This window comes from Syngnathus acus, chromosome 6, assembly GCF_901709675.1.
Source record: "Syngnathus acus chromosome 6, fSynAcu1.2, whole genome shotgun sequence".
In the NCBI taxonomy this organism is placed as follows: domain Eukaryota; kingdom Metazoa; phylum Chordata; class Actinopteri; order Syngnathiformes; family Syngnathidae; genus Syngnathus; species Syngnathus acus.
Genome location: NC_051092.1, coordinates 3,583,458 through 3,600,817, shown reverse-complemented (window position 1 = coordinate 3,600,817; position 17,360 = coordinate 3,583,458). Strand labels below are relative to the sequence as shown.

Sequence of the window (17,360 nt, the reverse complement as noted above, 5' to 3'; positions counted from 1 at the left end):
AAGAATTCTATTCAAACATTTGTGGTAAGTGAACAAGTACTGTAAATCTAAAACATAACTTGTATTTCAAATTGTTATTGATTTTCACTAAAACTAAGCCCGCGTACAAGTTTTGACAAAAAATAAATCCCATTCATTGTTTCACAAATATTTTGGTGGCACCCTTGGTTACGGTTGCGAAGGAGATTTTGTTATGGTCGCGACGTTATATGACGTCATTACTAGGAATGTAGTTCAGTAATCACCTCTGCGCGAGAATCACATAGCGCGGAGATTTTTCCAAACTACATCTCCCACAATGCAGCGGCGCAATGCGCAGTAGTTTGCGCCGCAAAGTAAAAGAGATGTCAATTGCTAGCTTAGCCAGCCGCGGGACATTGAATGACTTTGTGAAGAACCCAGAAGTCTCCCGTTGTTCGACAGGTCCGGATCAATTTCGGAGCTCATGGAGGCCCTCATACCTGTCATCAACAAGCTGCAGGATGTTTTTAACACGGTGGGCGCCGACATCATGCAGCTGCCGCAAATAGTTGTGGTTGGTACTCAGGTGAGAAACGTCACTTTGTTTTGGAGGCTAGCGTGTTAGTTAGCATTATACCTAAAACTTCAGCTTTGAGTTTGTGGCTTTTATTTTCATCTGTAACTTATCGATTCTATGTGTGTTGGCGAGCCTTAAAACAATCAGAAGTATGTTCTCTCATACATTTTTGGTGATTTATTCGTATCCAACTACCTTCATAATATCCGCTGTTGATAATTTAATCTGTTATGGGTTTGTTTATCGTAATAAATACGACAATTGTTGTAACTTGTAGTATGATGTTTCTTACTTAGCTCATGCTAATGGAAAAATATGTCCCAGCAGTATTCTACAGCCCATGTGTGGTCACTTCATGTATAAATAGTTTATAGTCCCAAATTTCATATAGCAGCTACTCTAAATTTACCCAAGTAATACTAATCGACATGTATTCCTGCAATTAGCACATAATATCGTCCAAATTCACTGCAGTACTGCTATAGGCTAAAATAAACGCCTCTCTTTTTCTAAAAAAGCCCTCAACACATTACTCTAACGCTTAATTGGTTTAAAGTGGCGGGTTTTGCCAAACGTGTTTACTTTCTCTGACCCTCTAATAGGATAAGGCAGTCTCAGCTCTTTTGGCAGACATTAATGTATGTTAGAGTGCAACAAGCCTATCTAGGCGATGTTTTATTTTTCTGGTTTATCCTTGCTAGTGAGCTCCAAAGACCAAAAGTGTCGTATGCCAAGTTTTAATGAGTACAAGTTGTGGGTGTCACGTCTAGCCACTTACGAACAAAAACACCTCAGTGCATTTAACCTGACTTCAAATGTAAACAAAACTGCCCTCTAACATTTTCCATGTTTTTTTTCCCCTTTAGAGCAGTGGCAAGAGTTCTGTTTTAGAGAGCCTTGTCGGCAGGGATGTACTACCGCGCGGCACTGGCATCGTGACTCGTCGGCCGCTCATCTTCCAGCTCGTCCACATCGATTCCGAAGACCGCCGGAAGACCAATGAAGAGAATGGTACTATCGGCTTAGTCGGTTTTAGATTTTTTAAGTTATTGCATCTTATCCCTGACTGGGTGTCCTGAATAATTGCAATATCAAAACATGTAAGGTTCCACTGTGTTATAGAAAGTCAAAGTTATATTTTTTCCAAAGCCTTGACAAAGTGGTTATAACCTATTTGTTGTTTCTTTCTTAAACTACAGAATTCAAGAAAAATGGGCGCTTATACAGAGGTCTCCCTTTTATTTATTTTTTTGCTTTATCGTGTTTGTATACACTATAGCGTATCCTCCCAATTTCCGCCCCTTCAATGATTAACTGCCCACCCGTGTGGTTTCATTCAGTTCAGATTGGTTGGAAAAAGAAATTCTATCATTCTCTGAACATTCCCGAATACCCAAAACAGCTGCAATGTCCTGAACGGCCAGCTTCACCTGAGATGACTAACAGGGCTTCGCCTTTTGCGTCCTTTGCAGCTTTGATTGGCTTTCTCCTTCCCCAAACATGCCTTGCTTCTTTGTGCTAGAAAGGGTGTTGCTGTTGTTTATTTACCCAGCTAAGAAAACCTATGGTTTCCATTCTCCGTTTTCTTCCCTCAGCTATTTACTTTGAAGAGTTTTTACATTCCATTCTAGCCACCAGAAAATTCCTCTTGTAAGAAGATAGACACTATCTGGTGGTGGCATCATTAACTGATGCCCTCAATTTTAATCTTTGCAGGCATCGATGGCGAGGAATGGGGAAAATTCTTGCACACCAAAAACAAGGTAAAATGGAAGACAATAATGCCAAATGAGCCCACCTTTGTCCCGATCACCTATTCATTTCTTCTTATTATTATTCATTTAATTTTTTTTTTATATATATATATATATATATATATATATATATTTTTTTTTTTTTAGGTCTACACTAATTTTGAGGAGATACGTCACGAAATCGAAGCAGAAACAGAAAGAATATCAGGCATAAACAAGGTATGGACATTTACAAAAAAACAAACAAACACATCTTCCGGTTTCTCGTGTGGTTTCCACTTTGTGTAGTAGCCTGTCGCTGCCTGTCTTCAAACAAGAAATATAAATGCAGCCTTCATGTTTTGTTTTCTCGCAGGGTATCAGTGATGAACCCATTCACCTCAAAGTCTTCTCGCCCTATGTTGTCAATCTTACACTGGTCGACCTGCCTGGCATTACCAAGGTGGGATCAATTTAACTCACCCAAACACAATTGTGGTCACATTTCCTGTATTCAATTATTTTTATTTATTCATCTGCAGGTGCCGGTGGGAGACCAGCCCAAAGACATTGAGATTCAGATCCGTGAACTGATCGTGAAGTACATCTCCAACCCCAACTCTATCATCCTGGCCGTGACTGCCGCCAACACAGACATGGCGACGTCCGAGGCCCTCAAAGTGGCCCGCGAAGTTGATCCTGATGGTAAACGCTTTGCTTTTTTTATTTGCTGAAAAAATATCGCGAAGGTGTGTCCTAATTCTTCCCAGGCAGGAGGACGCTAGCGGTGGTCACCAAGTTGGATCTGATGGACGCTGGAACAGACGCCATGGATATCCTGATGGGGCGAGTCATTCCGGTCAAACTCGGCATTATTGGAGTCGTCAACAGGTGACGGGCCTTCCGTGTATTTGCACGTCAGTCATGTGGCGTGCTAACTGTGGATTTTTTTTTTTTTTTTTTTTTGCCAGGAGTCAGCTGGATATCAATCAGAAGAAATCAGTGGCAGATGCTATTCGTGATGAGTACGCTTTTCTACAAAAGAAGTACCCCTCCCTTGCAAACAGAAGCGGAACCAAATATCTGGCCAGGACACTGAATAGGTAAGGGTAGAAGTTCTTGTTTGAAGAGGCCAGTAGATAAACCTGCTCTTGAAATGAGAACCAAAAATAATTAATAATCATTATTATTAATGAATAATGATTAATTATTAATAAATTTAGTCATAACATATTATTGTGATTGCGTATTAATGAGTTTGACTCAGTTTGTCGTCTTGGGCGCAGATTGCTCATGCACCACATCCGAGATTGCCTCCCGGAGCTTAAAACCAGGATCAACGTGCTGGCGGCGCAGTACCAGTCGCTGCTCAACAGTTACGGCGAGCCTGTGGAGGACCAGAGCGCCACCTTGCTGCAGCTCATCACCAAGTTTGCCGCCGAGTACTGCCACACCATCGAGGGCACAGCCAAGTACATCGAGACGGCTGAACTGTGAGTCATCCGCTAATCGCATGTTTCAAACTTCTTTGGGTTTCACACACACGTAGTCTTCCTGTCACTATTCGATCCGTCCCTTTTGGACGCTTTCTGAACATCAGTTTGACCGAGCCTTCCATCTCTTCTCCTCCTCAGCTGTGGCGGGGCGAGAATCTGTTATATATTCCACGAGACATTCGGTCGCACGTTGGAGTCTGTCGATCCCCTGGGTGGTCTGACGACCATCGACGTACTCACGGCGATCCGTAATGCAACGGTGGGTCTCTGCGAAATCTGATCACCATACATAATTAGCAACTGTCTGAACGGCCGGACATTTTTTTTTTCTCAGGGGCCCAGGCCTGCTTTGTTTGTTCCTGAGGTTTCCTTCGAGTTGCTGGTCAAGAGACAAGTGAAACGTCTGGAGGAACCTAGTCTGCGCTGCGTGGAGCTGGTTCACGAGGAGATGCAGAGGATCATCCAACATTGCAGCAACTACAGCACACAGGTGACAACAGGCCACAGCTGCAGTTAGATGACGGTGCATCTTAAAATATTGCAAATTGTGAATTGCAGGAGTTACTGCGATTCCCAAAACTTCACGACGCCATCGTGGAAGTGGTCACTTCCCTGTTGAGAAAGAGACTACCGGTCACCAATGACATGGTAGGACAACAGCCTTGCATTATATTATTCACGTTTCGTCACCAAAAATTATTTTTGCCTCGAGGTTCACAATCTGGTTGCGATCGAGTTGGCGTATATCAACACCAAGCATCCCGACTTTGCCGATGCCTGCGGCCTCATGAATCATAACATTGAGGTGCTGTTCTGTCTTTCAATGCAAAAGATTTGTAACAGTAGTCATTCACACACATAAGATGCTTTCTTCTTCTTTTCGCAGGAGCAAAGACGCATAAGAATGAGGGATCTACCGTCCGCCGTTCCCAGAGACAAGGTACTGTTTTTATTTATATATATATATATATATAAAAATCACAATCTCCAACACGAGTCGTACAACTTATTAAAAAAACACTAAACACATTTCCATTCATATAAAGTGGGTTATGTTTTTTGTTTTTTTCTTACAACCGGACCGGGTTCTCCTTGCTAATATCTCTTCCGGCCAGCAGGCAGCAGCGGGTGGCGCTCAGGGTGCGTCTTCTGGGGATCAGACAGATAGCGGCGGGACGGGGAACTGGAGAGGGATGCTTAAAAGAGGGGAGGACAGTGCATCCTGTGACAGGACAATGCCCCAGAATGCCCTCCCCGCCAGCCCACAGAAGGGCCATGCTATTAATTTGCTCGATGTGGTAAGGATGACTTTAAAAGGGGAGCGGCAGAAATAAAGACGCCGTCAAGTCATCCATTTTTTTTTCCATTCTCTTCAGCCCGTACCAGTGTCCAGGAAGTTGTCCGCTCGGGAACAGAGAGACTGTGAGGTCATCGAGAGGCTCATCAAGTCCTATTTTCTTATCGTGCGGAAAAACATCCAGGACAGGTGCATAAAAAGCGCGATACAGTCACGTGATCCGGCATCAGAATCCCCTTCTTCATGGTTCATCTCTGCCGTGCTTCTCAGCGTTCCCAAAGCGGTGATGCACTTCTTAGTCAACCACGTGAAAGACTGCCTGCAGAGCGAGCTGGTGGGTCAGTTGTATAAGTCGGTACTGTTGGATGACCTGCTGACGGAATCGGAGGACATGGCGCAGCGACGCAACGAGGCGGCGGACATGCTCAAGGTAACCCCCAACTTACAAAATACACACGAAGTGGCGCTTTTATTGTTAGTCATGATTATGAAATAAAAACTAGCTACTTTATTAGGTGCACCAGTGCAATACATGACTTTTTCAACCATGGGGGTAAAACTTAAGGCCCGGGAGCCAGATCCGGCCCACTATACAATTTTTTTGTGGCCCACGAAAGCAAATCATGTCAACTTTCAGGATCCTTGCTAAAATCTGTACCAAAATTTCAAATTGTCGTGAATAGTAAAACGTAACATTGAACATTTTTTTTTGCAGTAACATGAACAAACTATTTCCAAACAAATACCCATCGATTCGTTGTGATTATGTAATGAAACAACGAGACACTTCAACATTTATTTGGTGTTACCATCGCAACGGCCCCCTGAGGGAAGCCGTAACCACAAAGTGGCCCGCGATAAAAATGAGTTTGACCTTGCCTGACCCGAGACGATGTCATTGGTGTACGCAGGCCCTCCAGAAAGCCAGCCAGGTGATTGCAGAGATCAGAGAAACGCACTTATGGTGAGAGAAGCCGCTCTCCTTCAGGCTCCTCCCCTTTCTCAATTCACATGGATGGTACGCGGGTCCACATAGTGACCCGCAGTTCTCAAAATGCGAAACAGTGTATAAGAAATGCTAGTTTTGAATGTACAGTCTGGATAACGAGGAATCTCTCGACCCCTCGACTAGGAGTAATCTATTTTTCTTATAAACCAAACTATCGACAGGGATGATGTTATTGTCCGTTATTTTGTGTCGAATATTATTAAAGATAGACATGACCCAAAATAAAAAACAGCTGTTGTCCTCGTCGTATATTGCATACTAACTTCCATAATACTTTTGAACACCCCCCCCCCCCAACCCCGCCCAGAAAAACGGACAGCTTTCAAATTCCACTATATTTTATTGATTTGACCTACAGGACACACACACACACAAGAGTATCGCACCAAAGATCATCAAATCGGTCACGTTTGTGTAAGCACATTCCAGTAAGACACGTTGTGTGGCACCCATGTATTGTGTTGGCACACAAACAAAATGCCCTCTGCGATCAGAGGTACACCAGTGCGCTGTTTTGGCGAGGACGGACGCCCTCTTTACCTCAGCCGGGCTCCCATTTTGCCCTTGCCACGTCCCTTGGCGCTAAAAACAAACAATAGAAAACATTTAAAACAGTTAGTCGTTCTCACTGTAGCTTTTCGTGCAACTTTACCTTTGGTGATCCTGCACACGGACGAGGAGCAGGTTGATCTGCAAGTAGCACAAAACATAATTAATAAAACAGCGTTAAAATGTACCGATTATAATTTTATACTTGAATCAGATCAAATAAATGGAAGATATTGTTCCTTTTTGAAATGGTTCTTATCCTACTCCTTGTTTTTGTCCTCGTACGATGAGGCAATGCTGCAGTAGGTAACGACGGACTCACGTCACTCTTCTGCCTTTTGAACTTATCGTTGAGGTCGTACTTCTCCGTCTCCAGTTGCATCAGCCACTGCCACAGTTCGTTCGCCTTCTCCCTGCGCGCGCACGCCATAGTTCATCTCATATCGTATTCGGTATTATGTTGATTAGCCCCTCGTTTGTCATACTTCAGTTTGTCGTCACTCAAGTGGTCGATTTTGAGCGGCTTCCTACGCTCAGCCAGAATCTTCTTCTTCTTCTCTCTCTCAGTCTGCTTTTTGCCTTTTCTTTCCGTCTGTTTTGGGGAAAAAAACTATTAGGACATGCGGAATTCAGCAAATATCGAAGCTAGGTGACCTTCTGTCCGGCGCCGTATTGCTGGCTCATGCTGGAGAGGGCCTTCTTCTTCTTGGCGTCATCGTCGTGCTTCTTGCGGTGCTCCTCCTGCTCTCTTCGCTCCTTCTCCTCCTGGATGGAGCACAGAAACGCTTACGTCAACGCTCGGGGTCATCGCTGGTGTATTCTTAACGAGTGCCAACTCACGGCCTGCCTGGCCTGCCTCTCTTTCTCCATCTCGGCCCGGATCCTTTGCTGCTCCGCCCTCTCGGCGCGACGCTTCTCCTTTAAGCAAAATTAGAATATTCGTCACAAAATGACCGGGTCATTCGGAAACTTCACCGCTAAAATTCGATTTTTTTTCTGTGCGGCCCCTTCAGACTTCATGGGGCACAATTGGAACTGCCCCAATTCGAGTTTTTTCTGTGTGGCTCCTTGTTGCTAAGCAGACTTCATGGGGCACAATTGGAACTGCCCCAGGGCCACAAACGATTTCATTGATGGATTGAATTCAGATAACCTTTTTCGCTGTATCTTGTAGATGTGACCACCGCAAATTTGTTTGAATGACTAAAACGGGGCGGACAACACCGTGCCCCTTAAACGGGTCAGGGCTAGCTTAGCGCGATATATTCGGGTTACTATTACATTTACTTCCTGACTCACAATTCTGTTGACGAGTGCAACAAGCTCCTCTTCCTCCTTCTTCCGCTGGATGAAGTGAGCCTCGATGAGCGACTGCAACTCGGACAGATCTTTATCAAGTCGCTTCCTGTGGATGTCCTGCGCTTACAAGTATTGCAGACTATTTAACAACATGCGTCAACTTTTTGCTTTTTTTTTTTTTTTTTTAAGGATCATCTCACATCAAAATCCACTTTTTCGCCATCCGGGATCTTTGGGGCGGGTATATTTGTCATAAATCTGTGTAATGGAGCAAAAAGAGGTGATAATTAGCAGATGAAGCATGAAATGAGTCAACAGAAATAAACTTACTTTGGTTTTGGCTTTGAGTCATCTTTAGAAAAAAAAAAAAAAGAGAGAGAGAAAAACATTGATTTTAATGCAGGATTTATGATTCCGCCATTGGATTCCAGTAAGGTTGTTCACTAGCTACATAAAAGAGGCATTCTTATTTGTTCCATTATTTTCTAATATTTAATAATAAGTTCATACAGAAATATAAAAGAAGGGGAATGCTCTTACCTTCTTCCTCCCTTCACAGGAAACATAGAAAATCAAATGAAAAACAAGTCATCATCTATTGACCACATACTAGCTGTTTAACAACTTTAATGTGCTGCGTAATAATAGCAACATACTGAGGTTCCCCGAACACGACCTCTTCTGAGTCAGACATGGTGTCCTTCGGGCACGCTCTTCAAAATAAATCTGTTTTTTTATTTTGAACAGACAAATATTTCTGATCAATAAACAGCATAGTGACACATTCACACCGTTCCATTTTTAGAGTATGACCAGTGCAGCGTCACCCTGCCCCTGGGGAGATGCAGATAAATAAATATTAATCATGCCTATTGATAGAACTTGTTTTTATTGCTCCTCCTTTTTATTCCAAATTGCCCATAAAAAGCTTATCTTGACCTTGTCCTTATTTCTGATCAACACCAACAAAAAGCATTTAGTTGATCAAATCAGACAAAATAGTGTTGCTTTATGTTTCTGCTAAAAATGTAAAATAAAAGAACATTTTCTTTGTTTGTTTGTTTCTAATAAAATGTAAACATGTATTTTATTTATATGATCATTTATTTGTAATCTCTTAATTTGATTTCAAACACCTTAATATTGTTTACTTAAGTAAAATAACAAATTCATATTTTCAACCAAATTTTTAGTACATGTAATATTATTTACAATGAATACCAAAAACATTTTTGCATCCAAATAATGGTACAAATATAAATATTAAGGGATTAATCATTAAAAACTTTATATTCTTAGCATCAACATCTATATACATACAATTCAAGTCCTTACCTGCGAGCTGAGCGTGCTGCCAACTTCACCTACTTGATCTTGACAAACAAAGTGTGGCCCCACTTTTTTTTTTTCCTTTCAATCCAAGTGTACGCTCGTCCTGCCCTCCCTCTGTACTCATGTGACATCAGCGCCCTATGAGTGCTCTGCACCAAGGGGAGCATGGCTGCCGTAGGACAACTTTGGCCAAGTCACGTTTAAACACAAGACGACACCCTTTTTTTTGCCTTTTTTTTTTTTAATTGCTGAAAATATCCAATATCCATCCAACACAATATTGTTGGGACTTACTCGTGTGCTCAGCAGCGGGTTGAGGCTATGTCCACATGTACATAGGCATTTTTCAACAAATACACTCCAAAAATTATTGTCCTCTTTTTGTAATAGCCTAAACTACCACAAGATGGTGCTAAAGCCCCTGGCTAAATCAAGTGCTAATCGGTGTCAAAGAAGTAGCAGTTTAGCTTGGGTTGTTAGTGGAAATCACTTTGGGTGGGGGGTAGTCTGCTGCTTTTTTCATGAATGTAATTAAATTGCTGTTCTTGGCCCCAAAAAGTTTTTTTTTTTATGGTGTACTAAGTAACTAACACTGGGGTTCATGTGAACGTAGCCTGAGAGAAACACACGTTAACAATGCATGCTGCAAGCAAAATGAAAAGGCAGTGTCATTGTAAACACGGGATAGATAGAATAATTCAGTGAATATAAAAAGTCAACACACCCTCCTTTAAATGGCAGGTTTTTAAAAAGTTAAAAAAATGTTTTATCCCAATAACATGGATTTGAACAGGGGTGTGTAGACTTTTGATATCCGCTATAGCTTGACATTTTTTTATGTTATGCTACAAATGCCTTTAGACTGTTTAATAATTCTAATCCTGTATTTGTTTTGTATTTGATTTAGTACCCATCAGTAATAAAAAATTACATCATTAAAAAAAAAATGTAAGCGGCTTAGTGGTCTCGCCTCGATTAACTCGCAGAAAGCAGTGCGCACGCAAAACGGAACTGTAAAAGCTCACAAGGAGAAACAAACGTTTCGACATCTTGACAAACACTAAATGTTCCCTCGGTTTCAACATCTCAGACAATTTTTTGTTCTTTAACTCTTCAAGGCAATGGGACAGTGCAGCCTATCCAGATCATGTGATCTTCACTCGGCATCGTGCTTCAAGGCAGGCGGTGAATATTTGCTGCGATGCTAGAGAGAGGATAAAACGAGAATCAGATTTAATATTACTGTAAAACATATGCTTGATGTTTTACGATACGATGTAATATAGTTGAGTACAATTACCATCTTATTTACACAAATACAATTGAATCCGAATCGATATATGAAATTTACTCCAATTACCCTAAAAAACAAATTTCTCCAACTATGATGTGGTACGATTCGCTACGTTTACGATGCGGTATGATTTCCTCAGATTACGATACGATGTGAATCATTACAGTTACAATTGGATGATATTTACTCCAATTTCTGTCATTACAAAATGATACAATTAATCCAATTACGATACAATTCACAACAAATGCAATTAAGATATGATGTCATTCACCACAATTAAGAGAGGATGGATTTACTCCGATTATGAAACGATTTTCTCCAATTATGATACGATTTAAATTACGATTCAAATACGATTACTTTCCCAAAATGAAGACAAGTCTCAATTTACTCCAATTACAAGTTGGACAAATGTTTCCCATTACGTAAATCACCAAGTGAGACCACTTTGTTTCAGTCGCCATCTGTTCCAGCGTGTGCAGCAAATAGTGCTGACAATGACGGTCCACCGAAAGGTGTAACTTTGTCATCTGCCCTTTGCCTTCTATTCCCGATAAAGAACGAACGCTGACGGCGCAGAGTAGCCGATAAAACTATTTGAGCACAATTGACATCCGGAGACAGACTTCTTGTGAGCCAAGGAGTTCATCTAGTTTGGTAGCAGAAAGGTTTTTTGTCATCGCCGTTGATTGAATAAGCTGAAAGTACTTTGGCCGAGTTTCGTTGCTTACTTGTTGCTAAGCCAGTGAGCCATCGGTCGTAATGTGACAATCAAGCAGCTGCACGACGGTATGCATAACCGAGCGACGGCTCGCGTGTTGACACGGGTGACAACACTGTTGTCACGCGGCGCATGTTTTTTTTTTTTTTTTTTTTAATAGCGCTCTGGGAAACAAGGTCAAGGTGACTGCTTGTTTTAAATTTAGAGTGAGGGGCTTCCATTTACACAGCTTTCTTTTTTTTTTTTTTTTAGATGATTTTCCCCCTTTATTATTCTAAAACTATTCACTCCAATTATGGTGTACTGTGGTGTAATTATGATTTTTTTTATAATTTTTTTGATACATTTTTAATGATTATGGTTAAAATAAAACTTACTTTTAGACAAACTTGCCTTTGACTCCAACCAACACCTGCAAAAGCACAGAACAATTCATCAGTATGGCGCACCAGTAAAAAAAAAAAAAAATAATGTGTTGGAAACTAAAGGTTGTGTGTTACTTTGGCTGGCGTCGAGCTTTTCTTGGTCTCCCACATGTTGGGCTTGTTACCGACGTCACTTTGCTTATTCACGTCCTGTGACAAGTCCAAATAAAAATTGGTTATTGAGCTGCGATTTTGCTTTTACCAAAGGTGATCTGTGCTCTGAAAAAATTATTGAGTTTATATTTATTATTGCTGGAAATATTGTCTCATAGAACCTTCTGAGAAAATAGCACAAAATCATTTTGAATGTCTTAAAAAAAAAAATCTGTACACTCTATTTAATTTTTTACACGTGATGTTATAATGACATTTAAATTAAATATTCTTAGTTAAAGCACAAGTAGTCAATGAGTGCACATTTCCAACAGGGGGAAATGTTGCCTCACGAGAGAACAAAGTTATTGTTGGGGGGGGGCCTAAAGATATCGTTGACATGGGGGGAGGGTGAAGAAAGAGGTACTGAATGTAAATTAAAAAAAAAAATTTAATATCCAATGTGACTGCCGGGTGTATCGAAGAAATAATTGGGCAATATTATTAATAATTACATTAGTACGTGCTTGTGCAGCCGGCTGGGATTTATCGGGCCTCGCTCCGGGCTTTGTTGCCACCGCTGCCGGCGGTTCCGATTCTACGAGCGGCGTCTTCTCGGCCTGTGCGGACTTCGCCGTCCGACTGGCGACGCTTCCTTTGATAGACCCTGCGTCCTGGAGACGACACCAAACTACTACTTGAATTTATGCTTTGATATCGATATCAATATATCTTCTTCTTGCAGGGTTAGCACCTTATTTGCTTGATTGTCAGACACGTTGCCGCGCTCCCACATGCTCTTGATGCCACGCGTGCCGCCTGAGGGGATGTCAGCCACGAGAGGCTTGGGGGATTTCACATCTTTGTTCCCCTGCGGAAAGTAGGCATAACATTTAGGATGGAGGGAGGGAGGGATGGAGGGAGGGATGGATGGAGTCACCTGGACGGCCGAGGCGTACTGTTCGAGTCTGCTGCCGATCTTTGAGACGACGGGGGCGTTCGACGTTCTCACGCTGGGCCCGAGCGGAAAAGTCAGACACCTCATTAGGGACACCTACTCTGCATCATCAACCATCCAAAATTTCTCACCTTTTTTGAGCCGACTTGCTCAAGAATTCCGCCTTCTCCCCAATCTGTGTGAAACAATAACACGGGTTTAGGATATGAAAATAGTCGGAATTAACAAGTGACTAGCGGGTCAAGTTGCCCTGCTGATTCGAGGACTGTCTGACTTTTCTGTCTGGTTTTTGTAGGAGAGCGGACTGAAATGGTGGCCAGCATATGGGAATCATTTCGGAGCTCCGCTGTGTTTGTTGCTTGTAAGAACATCTGGCCGCCGGTTGCGAGCATTTTACACAAACTGAGTGCAAACATTACAAGTGTTGTAAAGCTAAGTGAGACGCGCGACTCAAGTATGAGAATATCAAATATGTGAGGGAACGTTTTACGAGAATGAATGAAAAAATTCTTTTGATTAGAAAATAGTTGTAATTTTACAAAAGTGAAGCTGTAACACGTTTTTTCACAAAAAAGTTTCAATCATTTGAGTACAAAAATAGAGTTAATATTTTTATGAGAAAAATGGTCAACGTTTTATAATATTCTAATAGTACAGAGAATTATTTTTCAAGAAAAAAGACGTACGTGTGGAAGTAGGTCAGAATATTCTGATAAGAAAAAAACCATCACAATGCTCCCAGGATTTTTTTTTTTTTTTTTTAGAACAAGTCACAAATATAAAAAATCAAAGTTATATAACGTTACCTTGGATGAACCTTTGGGGGTGATTTTGAACGAGGGTTTGGCAGACTCTTGCTCCAGCTGCTTCTTCTTCTCGGCGGCCTCCGCTCTCCTTTTCTCAATCTCCTCCCTCATCCTCTTCCTCTCCTCCTACGGCACAGACGCCCGTCGGCGCTCACACATTTCCAGCCAAAAGCGCAAAAACGTTGCTCCTCACCTGCTCCTTGCTCTTCTTGTTCTCCAGCTCTCGCTTCTTCTGCTCTTCCTCCTCCCCAAGGATCTTTCTCCTCTCCTCCCTCTTCCTCTTCAGTTCCTCCAGCTCGGCTTCGGCGTGGTGCTGCTTCTTCTTCATCTTCTCCATCTCCTCGCTCTCCGCGTCATTCCGCCGCCGCTGGAGCTCTTGTAGCTTGCGCTCGGCCTCCTGCCGCTCACTGTCGTCCTGCCCCGCCGAAGGAACGTCGTCCCTGCTGGCCCCAAAAAAAAAATTCACAAAAATACTCACAATGTTAGTTGTAATTTATATTTCGAGCAACTCATAGTCGGAATCGTAGAATTATTAGAATTGAAAATAAACTGATTTTACAAAAACGATTTTACGAATTTAAAAAAAAAAAGATGTTTTACCTGGATAGCTTGTCTGGCTTTTTCAGCTTATTTTCAACAAATGCTCCATTCTGTTTGGTCACTACATTCTTGGAAAAAAACAACAACAAACAAATTATAGGTAGAAAAATAATAACTACATACAAAAGATTACAAAATATGATTTTTAGTTTTTATGGAAAGTAACTCAAACCCAGGCTTTTTTTTGCTATTAATTTACTGTTAAATAGCGAGTCCCAAATCGACTCAAGTGATTTTTTCCTGGAAAAAAAACACATTATAGTCCTAAATTAAATTAAAAATCCATTCTGATCATAAATGATGTGTTACCCAAAGCCTCATATTTACTTTTTGGAAAACATATCGACATCCTACAGAAAGTAAATAGCCAAAGAGTCAAACCTCCTCTTTTTTCCTCTTCTCCTCCATCTCTCTCTTTTTACGCTTCTCCTCCTCGTCTTTCTTCTTCTTCTCCTCGGCTTGCTTCTTTTGTTTTTCTTCCTCCTCTTTCTTCTTCCTCTCCTCCATCTCTCTCCTCTTCTGCTCCTCCTCCTCCTTTTTCTTCTTCTCCTTTTTTCCTCGCTCCTCTTTCCTCTTCTTCTCCTCCAACTCTTGTTTTTCTTGCTCCTCTTTGCGTTTCTTCTCCTCCCGTTTTCGCTTTTCCGCCTCTTCCTCGTCCTTCTGGCGCCTCTCCTCCAGCTCCCGCTTCTGCGCTTCCTCCTCTTCCTTTCTCCTTCTCTCCTCCATTTCCCTTTCCCGTCTCTCTTCCTCTTCTTTCCTCTTTCTCTCCTCTTTTTCCCGCCGCTCTTCTTCCTCTATCCTCCGTTTTTCCTCCTCTTCTTTCCTCCTTCTCTGTTCATTTTCTTCTTCCTTGTCAACCTCGGGAGCAGCCTCCTCCTCTTCTTCGTCGCCAATCTTACCCTGTAGAAGAAGTGCTTTTGTTTCACTTTGCTGGATGAGCTTCTGTAGATATTCTCCGCAATTTCAAAAAGGAAAAATGCATCATAACCAGTTTCTTACCTCTTCCTTTGTATCATCTTGCTCCTTCTTCCAAGACGAGGCATCAAGCATCTCCTCTTGGACCTGTTCCTCCTCCTTCTCCTCGTCCTCCGCACCACTCTGCCCACCACTGTGGTTGTCCGCCTGGTTTTCAGGCGACCCGTCGAGCCCGTTGGCCGCGGTGAAACTCGGGTCCAACTCCTTTTGTCTCTCGATGGCCTCCTGCATCCTCTTCTGCCGACGTTCCTCCCTCTTGGCCAGGCGCTCCTCCAGAGCCTGGTCGTCGTCCTCCACTGCCAGACTCATGGCGGAGGAAGGAGAAGTCTCGCTCTCCGCCACACTGCAACAAAAGTATATCAAGTTGTTTCAGCGTTTAGACGTCAGACATCCATCAGGTTGTGTTTGCCGTCCTACTTGTTGGCGTTGATCACATCGCTGCTTCCGCACTCTTCCGATTCTCTCATCTTCTTCCTCTCTTCCCTCGCACGTCTCCTTTCCTCCCGAGCCGCCTCCTCGTCATCGTCGTTGGTGTAACCCATTCTGTAAAAACGCATATTTGATGCTCTGGAATGAAACCGAAAAAGTGACATCAACTTGCCGGATCTCGACTCACGTCTCGGCCTCCAGGCGCATCTGTTCCCTCCTCTGTCTCCTCAGTTCCATACGGTGATCAAAGTCGTCATCCATGATGGCCCAAAGATTTGCTTTCTCTCTGGGAAGCAAAATACAATAAGGAGAATTTAGTAGGAAATCAGACCAAATTGCCATAAAGGAGTCATATTCGCCATTCGTTGCGGAGGATAAATAATCTACGCGGGTTCAATTTGTAGAATTCCGTAACAGTAGCCCAACTTTAGTCCGGGAACTCCTGCCATGGCTTGTGACCATATATCAAGCCGAGTCTGGATTGTATCTCGCTCCTCATGTTGCACAAAGAATTCCTGCTCCTTCTTCTTCCAGCGAATTCAACTACCACAAAAGGAAACGCTGCTCCTTCTGCCTCCTCCTCCTTCTTCCCTCAGAATCACTTTTGACAACTTTTACTCCGCCTTACACGTAACAGGTCCTGTGTCTAGCTCAGTTTCATGTATTTGTTGACATTTGTGCGATTAACTCAACAAGTCTTTACACGAGCTGACTGTTCCGACTGCCCATAAAATATTTTTTATATTATGAGCATAGATTAAAATAACGTTACTTCCAGTTGTCCTTGTGTACAAACTGAACCTCTGCCTCCACAAGAAGATAAAATAATATGAGTGATTTCTACTCACTGTGTGTACCTTACTAATGGAATCTTGACAAGGTGTGATGAAAGAATATGAAACCAAAACCAACTCTGATCTTGATGATCCTTAAAAAAACAACCCCGAGGCGTTACAGGAGTTTACGGCTTAGATGTTAAGCTTGATTGACATTGTCCATTGTGGTGTGTTACTTAATTCATACAGAAGATCATGATTAAGATGATGTAAAGAGATTTGGATGCTATGAGTTCTTATAATTGGCAATCGATTAATTCTGTCTGGTCCTTTAGCCGCATTTTTACGACACGCCAACTGCCTGAGCAATTCAATTCCGATTTCTTGTAATTACAACAAGCCGTTCCAGGCCAGCGTCGGGTTTAATAGGCCGAGAAACTGTCATGACCAAGAAGGCAGCACGCATATGGGTGACGGTTTTGCCCCCCGAGAAGCGTTTACAATCTATCTGGAAGTCACATCGGCTTCCTCAGCATGACCAAACATGGTCACCTGGTGCGGGGGAAAAAAATAACAACCTAACCAATAGACAAATTCCAAACAGTTTATGTGAGGTGACATACTGTAGTCAGTGCCTATTCAAATGTTTGCAACCACTCGAGTTGGAAACAAGGTTGTTTGGTTTGGGGGCGTGTGGATAGAGGATTTTGTAAATCTTCAGTTTTATGTGAAATAAAAAGCTTGCATGTTTTATTTTGTTGGCAAATGAAGTGATTTTTGTCTACCAGTAACTATACATGGGCTCCCTCTAGTGGTAGGCAAAGGTATCCCTCAATAAATACACTTGCGTTGGTTTAACTTTTGAATTCAAAACGTTTGCATTTAGGAACTGTTTGTTGATAAACTTTTATTTAGCAAAAAAAAAAAAATCACTTAGATGTGTAATACATTTGAATTGAATCATTATTCAATATTTATGTAAATGCAAATACATGCAGCGCTTTAATTTTTTATTTAGTGGTAAAAC

The 17,360-nt window shown here is 42.1% G+C and overlaps 3 protein-coding genes across 4 annotated transcripts; 1 reads left to right on the top strand and 2 right to left on the bottom strand.

Annotated features, from left to right (window-relative positions):
- Window positions 1-325: 325 nt before the first annotated feature.
- Window positions 326-6,302, top strand: dnm1l (dynamin 1-like). 2 transcript variants are annotated; one of them, XM_037253145.1, is made up of 19 exons: window positions 326-547; window positions 1,405-1,549; window positions 1,738-1,767; window positions 2,255-2,301; window positions 2,440-2,511; window positions 2,648-2,734; window positions 2,814-2,976; window positions 3,042-3,162; window positions 3,243-3,374; window positions 3,558-3,764; window positions 3,906-4,026; window positions 4,102-4,257; window positions 4,326-4,415; window positions 4,480-4,572; window positions 4,654-4,707; window positions 4,886-5,065; window positions 5,144-5,253; window positions 5,335-5,494; window positions 5,976-6,302. In XM_037253145.1, exons 1-19 carry the CDS (start codon window positions 446-448, stop codon window positions 6,030-6,032), a joined length of 2,127 nt encoding a protein of 708 aa, XP_037109040.1. In that variant the 5' UTR covers window positions 326-445; the 3' UTR covers window positions 6,033-6,302. The 2 variants fall into 2 exon arrangements, with proteins under 2 accessions (XP_037109040.1, XP_037109041.1); XM_037253146.1 differs by lacking the exon at window positions 1,738-1,767 and having other exon boundaries at window positions 327-547.
- A 91-nt stretch (window positions 6,303-6,393) lies between these two features.
- tnnt2d (troponin T2d, cardiac) lies at window positions 6,394-9,330 on the bottom strand. The gene is made up of 12 exons (XM_037253153.1): window positions 9,257-9,330; window positions 8,578-8,647; window positions 8,462-8,472; window positions 8,252-8,273; window positions 8,122-8,179; window positions 7,922-8,038; window positions 7,463-7,540; window positions 7,277-7,387; window positions 7,108-7,214; window positions 6,945-7,035; window positions 6,726-6,763; window positions 6,394-6,655 (listed from the first exon to the last, which is right to left on the bottom strand). Exons 2-12 carry the CDS (start codon window positions 8,613-8,615, stop codon window positions 6,610-6,612), a joined length of 717 nt encoding a protein of 238 aa, XP_037109048.1. The 5' UTR covers window positions 8,616-8,647; window positions 9,257-9,330; the 3' UTR covers window positions 6,394-6,609.
- Window positions 9,331-9,497: 167 nt separating this feature from the next.
- Window positions 9,498-16,053, bottom strand: cald1b (caldesmon 1b). Its single transcript, XM_037253302.1, has 15 exons — window positions 15,745-16,053; window positions 15,546-15,671; window positions 15,153-15,471; window positions 14,664-15,053; window positions 14,535-14,582; window positions 14,154-14,221; window positions 13,747-13,996; window positions 13,554-13,679; window positions 12,879-12,922; window positions 12,730-12,802; window positions 12,544-12,660; window positions 12,305-12,463; window positions 11,772-11,846; window positions 11,649-11,683; window positions 9,498-10,457 (listed from the first exon to the last, which is right to left on the bottom strand). Exons 1-14 carry the CDS (start codon window positions 15,897-15,899, stop codon window positions 11,651-11,653), a joined length of 1,983 nt encoding a protein of 660 aa, XP_037109197.1. The 5' UTR covers window positions 15,900-16,053; the 3' UTR covers window positions 9,498-10,457; window positions 11,649-11,650.
- Window positions 16,054-17,360: the final 1,307 nt, after the last annotated feature.